The 8,083-nt window shown below is 35.3% G+C and overlaps 1 protein-coding gene and 1 pseudogene across 1 annotated transcript in view; one reads left to right on the top strand and one right to left on the bottom strand.

The window, feature by feature from the left end:
• Positions 1–4,508, top strand: part of LOC106464107 (AN1-type zinc finger protein 1-like) — a 35,461-nt gene extending 30,953 nt beyond the window's left edge. Inside the window, exons 6-7 of the mRNA XM_022391766.1 lie at positions 744–748; positions 4,484–4,508. Coding sequence (XP_022247474.1) covers positions 744–748; positions 4,484–4,508 — 30 coding nt within the window. The remainder of the gene's footprint in view (positions 1–743; positions 749–4,483) is intronic.
• A 1,435-nt stretch (positions 4,509–5,943) lies between these two features.
• The window catches only part of LOC106464106, a 28,480-nt pseudogene continuing 26,340 nt past the window's right edge, over positions 5,944–8,083 (bottom strand).

Below are 8,083 nucleotides of genomic sequence, written 5' to 3'. Positions count from 1 at the left end.
GTCTGAGATTTTTATTTAGCCATATTTAATACTGAGCATTTATGTAACCATTATCTATGGTATAAAATATCTGAGAAAAATATCTAGATTATGTTAATGGCTAGTTTATTTCTTAAATAAAATGAAACAAGATTATGGTATACTAATTGGAAAAACGAATTTGGTTTTTAAAATCATAATTTAATAGCCAAGTTATAGTCACATGTCAAAAGTCAGTGTAAACACTGGATATGTCATTAAGTTTAAGAAGGATCTGTAAAAAATGAAAAAGATAATATACTAACTACTACTTTGTTGATATGAATTTGGATTTCTTATGGTGATTGATCATTTTTCTGCCATAAGTAGGCAGCAGTTGTAATGCTAGACCTCAGTCTCAGGTTTCATTATGTCTGCTGGGGAAGCACAGACTTTCATTCATGGGGAGTTGGCCAATCTTTTATCGTGTCCCCACAAGGTTCTCCGCAGAGTGGTCTCTTCATCCTCACATTTTTCTTTAGGTATGTTCTCAACTGGGAACACTGCATATTTGTGTGCGTTTCCCATTCACTGGTATGCAACACTTTCTTCCTTTTAGTCTTCAGTTCCTCACCCTTCAGCTGTGGAGGTAGATGTTTTCAGTCAAGATTGGAGGGGTCTTCACCTATATGCCTACCCTCCAATATGATTCATTTTCTGAGTCTTTTCCCTTACCAGACCAATCCTTTTTGTGTTCTGCCAGTTCTTCTGTATTGGCTGCTCAGTTGTGGTTCCCTCTGCTGTGGCCCTTACTGGAGCAATACATCTTATTCTTTTCTCTGTCCTGTCCACTCCTCAGTCATCCACGATCTGAAGTTTTTTCATCCAGACATCTCCACACTCCTTCTTTCAGTGTGACTTCTGTTCAGTCACGTGCATCGGCTCAGGGGCTCGCCCCTATATGGTTACCTTCCATTCAGACTCCTCCTCTTCTGGGTCTTTTCCCTTATCTAGACCACCTCCTTGTTTTCTGTTGGTTGCTTCCGATTGGTCGGGTCTGACATAGTTCCCTCTGCTCTGGCCCTTAATGGAGCAACAAACTATGCCCCTTTCTCTGTCCTATTTGCTCCTCTGTCCACCATGAGTGGTCGTTTTTCATCCTGATGTCACTATAATCTATTTTTGTGTGTGTCTTTTGTCTGGTCCCTCATGTTGCATCTTTCATTGCTTACTCCTTTTGCCCTTCCTTTTTGTCTGTGTACCAGAGGCATAAGTTTTGCTTCAGTCTTTGGTATTTGTCCCAGGGCTTTCATTCTGCCTGTACTTCTGTTCCTCACCTGTCCCAGCTCTTCATCTGGCTGTTTGTTCAGGGATTGTCTGTTTCAACTGTTGCTCTTTATAGAGCTTTACTGTCAAACTCCCTCCTTTCTCCCTCTTCCAGAAAGTTTCTCTTCCTTGGGTTGTTCCATTTCTTTTAATGGTCCAACCGACAAATTTCCTTTGTTCTGCTGGATTTGGATCTCCATGTTGTTCTTCCTATCCTGTCTGGTTCTCCCTCTGAACCCATTACAATTTGTTTCTTGTAAGATATTTCTCTTACGACCTCAATCCTCCACCCCCTGGCATGCAGTCTTTGTCATTCTGATTTTTATGTCATCCTTTACCATTTCTCATAAGTTTTTCGTTATCCTGATCCGGCATTCCTTCCATGGACTTCAGCTGCCCAGGTAGGTTGTTTTACCTTTTCTTTTCTTCCTTTCCTTTTCTGTCCTATATTTCCATACATTTCTGGATCATCTCCTTTGTCCACTTCATTCCCTGCTCTGTTGTTTGGCTCATATTCTCTCCTTCAGTTGTTCTCATTCCTGTCTCATTGTTCCATGGCATTCTTCTTTTCCCTGATCTTTCTACTATTATGTTAACAGGTTGGGCTCATCAACTTCTACACCTGGCATATATGGATGTGTCCCTGGCCAGTTGCTATCTACATATTGTTTTTTCACACCTAATTCATTATCTAACTCTGCCTTTAGCTGTTCGACACTGCTGTTATTTGAAAGGAATCATTTAGGCCAGTATGTGGAAAACTCTCTGTACTTTTGTCACTCTGCACAACTTTGCTGTGTCTTCCCCAGGCAGATATCATCTTCTTCCTGTAGCTATTTTATACACATCTATTCACTTGTCATCATTTGTTTTTTCTCTTTTGTCATTGCCTCTACATCATATTTCAGGATCCCACCTAGTGGTGGGTGTTGCCTTGTCAGGTATGCTGAATTTTATATCATAGCACTATATCTGTATACTTCTCCAACACTCACTGTGGAGATGGAGTGTTTCTGTAAGACTGCTGCACACTTTTTAGGTGGTGTATCTATATCTATGTATCACGTTTTAATTACTCTCTCTCTCTCTCTATATATATATATATATATATATTATATATATATATATATATCATAAGGAATGTCACTAATGGACTATATGAGTAAAACAGATAGGAATTTTTGCATATCTTGATTGACCCGTGATTCTTACAATCCGGGTTTTCTTTTTTTCAGAAAAGGGAATGCAGACACTCATTGCACTGTCTCTGGTGGGTCATTCCTCTGGACCCACCAATCTGTCTTCCCCTCTCTTTTTTTCTAGTGCAACATGGGGGTCCTTGTCACTTCTGGTTCCAAGTCACTGGAATGGTGGACTGTGGAGGTTTCTTCACAAGTGGGTTTTGTACAATAACACTATCTCATAGCCATATCTACTCACTCGATGAGAAGAGGCTATCATCATTATGCTGCATATTATGCACACAATATGGAATGAAATCTATTATGCAAAGTGCTTCCACTGGATGTTTTTTGCCCAGATGGACCACACTTGACATAATTCAATGTATACCAAGGGGCTTCCCCCAGATGTTTTTTCCTGGGTGGACCTCACTTGGCTATCTTGATATCAATCCAAGGGGCTTACCCTGGGTGTTTTTGCATGGGCATTCTGCACTTGTTGATTTTACAAACTTATGCAAGGTGCTTTCATGTCGTTGTTTTCCTTGGACTGCACTTACCATAATAAGTCATATCCCAAGGTGCTACCCCTGGATGTTTTCTGCTCGGGTAGACCACACTTGGCCTATTCATATACGGTTTCTAATCCTAACCACATATTCTATTCGTTTCTGCCCTATTTGTCCTATCTTCTTTACTGGGTGAAGAACATACCTGTTCCAGAAGTAGTACTATATCCCACAGGTGTGTCACATATTTTAATTTTTATAGTGGCCACTCTCTGCTTGATTATTTATTTTTGGTCCTTCACTAGCCCTTCACCTTTTCAATGTGGTATTTTACTATTGGGGAGTAGAGGTAGTACCATTTCGGAAGTCACTATTTTCTAACAATGAAAATGTATTTCCGATAAGTACTTACCTCCACTTCCCACGTTTCTTTTGCACTGATTTGTTGATGTTTTCAGGTTTGTATATGTCAATTCTCGAAAGTGAGGATTGTGCTGCAAGGGTAGAGGGAGCTACCTACACTAGTAGAGAGAGTACAATGGGATTGGTGGAGGGTGGTCACATGATTAGCACATGTTGCTGCAATGATGTAAAAAATATAGGGTATAAAAGTTTGGTTTGCTTTTAAAAAGTTTACCAATGCTTAGAGGGCAAATGAAGGTCAAGATAGCTATGGGTGATTGAGGTGGGTACCCATTGAAAATAAATTTTCAGTGTTAGAAAATGGTAACTTGCAGGAGAAGCTATTGTGAAAACATACTAAATTAAATCAGAGTTAGTTTTAATACAAATTACAGTTTGTACATGTTTTCAGTAGCAGGTCTGGAATATTTTGGAAAACAAATATGTATTCATTTCAAAAGACTTCATAATTTATTAAAATACAAAGTTGTTTCCATATATTTAATTTTTTCTTGAAATTAGCAAAATTATGGAAAATATTGTTGGGGGAAGAAATTGTTACTTGAACAATTTGTATATTGTTGAAACCTGTAACGAGTCTGAGATGTTAAAAATGTCCTGAGGTTGTGTTTTTGGTAGACAGTGGGACTAGTGTATTAGGTGCTTCAAGTGAAGTCACCATTCTGTTAAATTGGTACTGGCTTTGTTATGGCTAATGGATATAAGCTAAGAAGCATGATTCCACTATGCTATTGGTATAGCCTCTTGTAAAAAGAAAATTGTTTTTTTCTGAGCATGGATCAAAGATTGATACTTTAGAGATAGGCCTGCTGTAGAAATTATCAGGAAGTGTTGCTTCTGATACAAGTGAGCTGTAGTTTTGCAGTAAAATCATCCACTTCATAAGAGTCAACCAGACAAAATCCAGAAACAGTGAACTGTATGAGTATATAATTCATATATAGTCAGAGTTTGAAAAAACAGTATCTCTGTTTTCTAATTGGAAACCAAGTTACTCTTGATTGGATAGTTGTTTGTCTAACTGCAGGTGTCATTTGTCTTTCTTGTGGACCCAGAAGATTGATGTCAACAGCATTGTTGAACCAGGACAGTTAGTAAAAACTTAAAGTAATTATGATTTGTTAGTAGATAAAGTAAAATATAATTGAAATATTTTAGTGATTAAATAATAATAAGAATTGCGTTTCATGTATTATTATTATTATTATTTAGATAAAATGTATGTATGTGTAAGAGTGACAGATAAATAGAAAACATAACCAAGTAACTAACAGAAAGAAAGTACGTTAATACCATGGACTAGTGGTTAGTTATATGTACAGAGCTCAAACCTTTCATAAATTTTACTGATGTAAACTGTAATGTTTTTATATATTAAAAGTGTTATTCTTTGTTGAACAAACAATAGTTTTAAGAACTTTCATTTTTTGTTTTACATTAAAAAATTACATCAATAAAGATATGCACCACAATGGCACAGTGGTATGTGTGCGGACTTGCAACGCTAGAAACCGTGGTGGGCAGAGCATAGATAGCCCATTATGTAGCTTTGTGCTTAACTTCAAAAGAAAACAAACAATAAAGATATAATCAAACCCTCCCGTTCAGTACTAGTGAAAGTTATGCTCTTGTTGTGAGGAGAGTACTTATATTTAAAAATAAATATGTTTTCTAAATGGTTGAATATTGAATACCCAAAGTATGAAATTTGTGTTTATTGTGCCATTCAATAGATGACGCCACAGTTCATAAATTCATTTATTATTTCTGTCACAGATATATATGGACGGACAAGCCATTGCTCCATTCTAGTAATATTATAGTAAGATCCCTACATAATCTTAAGGAATTTTTTCACAACATAACCCACTTCTCTCACCAGTGATAAGTAATTGTTTACAGACAGTTTGATTTTCACACGGCTTTGTAGTATGACCACCTAACTTCTGGTTTCATTATAAAATTAGCAACAGTTCGTAGTTTATGTGTATTGTTGACATATTCTAGACACTTATGTTCACGTTTGTAGTTAAAATACTGCAAATAATCTTCACACATGGAAATACATTTTAAGTCAAGCTAATCATTCTTAGTTTAACCTAAATTGTTATTTATCACATTGAACAATATACACATGTTTGAGGGACATGATCCTCGGTTTCAGATCCAGACAGATCTAGTATCTTTAGTCTTCTAGTTAATATTTATATTGTATTGTTAGACACGTTGAGAAATAACTTTCTCGTCGACTTTCTAAGGTTGGTCTCTTCCTTATCAATAATAAAAGATGATGGAGAAGGAAGAGTTTGATATAAGCTAAGTTTGACTACATCTTTCTGTTGTACATAATGTATTCTAACCAACCTCTGACCTTAGAACTCTGTAAGGTTTAACCAAATCTTCAAACAGTGTACGTTAATGATATTAATGTTTTAAGTTCTTATGGCTGTGTAGTTTCTTATTTAAAAATCTCAAATACAAAAAATTTTCATTTTTGAATTATTACTTTTATCTTTCACAATAGAAGATTTATTTATTATTAAGATAAAATAATTGTATATAGTTTATTAGGCCTGTAATTATTGATACCATATTATTAATCTTGTAACTGTTAGTAACACAAGAATTAAAGTAGTCTCCAAAACATTTGTTGTTCCTAACGTATTATAATGGTCTTAGTACACAGGTCGTATCTTCATATACACATCTGGAAGTGAGTATTTCTGTCCTTTCTATTTACTTCATTCCACACCATCAGCAATACTCTCGTGTTCACCGTTCAGGTAGAGTCCATTAAGGTTGGAACTGTGACACTTGCTATACCACCAAGCTCCCTTAAATCTTTGGGCACAGCTTGTTTCATAAATGTCATTATATTTGTACTTTGTAGAAAAACTATACCCATTGTGTCCACTGAACCCGTCTCCTGTGGTATTAGTCAGGAACAGGACATCAAGAAATCAACTTTTATAAATCTTTTATTACACAAATGTGTAATAAGTCAAAAATTTGCTTAATATTATATAATAACGATTTGTTCAAGATACAGAACTAAAGATATGGATAACAAACACTTGTAGGTCACATCAGGTTTAGGACATTACAGAGTCTGAAAAAAAACAAAAAAAACGTGTAAGACAAGAGATATGATATATTGTTAACCAAAACTCCATACAAAATACACCTTGCAATTCCATTAAAACATTGACAAAGAATCTTTTAGATTAACCATAAAATCACGGTAATAATGATATTCGTCTGCAAGAAAGGTAAGGTAGGTTTATAACGTCTAATGACACTAAATAGACACTGATTATGACAGATAAATAAAATAGTTGAGAGCATTCTTCAGATAATAGCTGAAGCTGAGGGTACAAAACAGATTAGAACAGAAATACATAGGGTACAAAACAGATTAGAACAAAAGTACACAGGGTACATAACAGTCCTAAGACATTAGCATAGAGTGAGTTTTCGTATTCAGTTTACAAAGAACAGATTTAAACGGCAACAATATAATGGAATTTACGATAAAACGTGTGCCATTTTCAGACAAAGTGATTATCCTTGAGGGCCAATTTAAGAAGCTGTTCGAATTTTTGTTGGTTAGGGCATTTTTAGTAGGGAATAACTGTTTACTAGTTTTAATTGTGTCCTCAAGTGGGATGTTAGTGAATAAGGACTGAATTAGTTATGGCCAGCTTTGGTATTCAGTCTTTATTCACAAAGTATTGGTTATCCCCTTAATTTCTTACACTCTATCACACGAAAATTTTTAAGAAATAAAATAGAACCTGCCAAAAAGCTACACACCATCTCAAAATATCCACTAGTTTTTATCATTCTTTTCATTGGCAAACAAAGTTTTAAACTCAAATATTAAATTCAAAAAATAATCAAAACATATTACCCACAAATTCAACTACGTTTAATATTTACGTCAACATTTAGAATAAAAAATATATTTAAAACCAAAGACTCTACCCATTCCTATGCGCTCGTGGGACGTATATGAATACACTTGTGTTAGCTGTAAAGCTACATGTATTGGTAAAACTACACTTTACCAATAAATTATTAGATATTTATTTTAATATCGATGTCTGCTTGAATTAAATTTATATTTACAAATGTATATAACTGATACTGATGAATATGTATTGTGAAACTTCCGCTTATTGTCTAAAGTTGAAGAAGATTCTCGAGTGTAAGAATCAACAATATACTTGTGTACGTAAACTCTAGTGTAGCGTGTTAGTATTGTTACGTAATCTGAATTTTCGAGAAACTCTCTACACGCCTATCAATATAACCAACGCGACATGCCAAAAAAAGTATCTATTATTAATATGGTATAGTAAATGTGCTATAAACTTCGGAAGCTATAACTGTGATTGTTGTAACGCTTATTAATCGGGAACTTGAGATATTTGACCAAGAACATTTATAAATTTCAAACATTACAAATCATTTAACTTCAGTGGATTTACATCGGACATTAGTATTTTTTCGAAAACATTACCTAATGTAAACGGTGGAAACACGACCTGTAATCTTCGTGTGACCAGCGAGACTACAGGGCTAGCTAGCTCCCTGTTAAGTGAATTATACCTACGTCATCTCGAAATTAACTCGCTCATCATGGTGCCCGGCATGGCCAGGTGGATAAGGCGCTCGACTCACAAT

This window comes from Limulus polyphemus, unplaced genomic scaffold (genome assembly GCF_000517525.1).
Source record: "Limulus polyphemus unplaced genomic scaffold, Limulus_polyphemus-2.1.2 Scaffold1562, whole genome shotgun sequence".
In the NCBI taxonomy this organism is placed as follows: domain Eukaryota; kingdom Metazoa; phylum Arthropoda; class Merostomata; order Xiphosura; family Limulidae; genus Limulus; species Limulus polyphemus.
The sequence above is the reverse complement of the archived record's forward strand: the minus strand, read 5'-3'. Positions and strand labels throughout refer to the sequence as shown.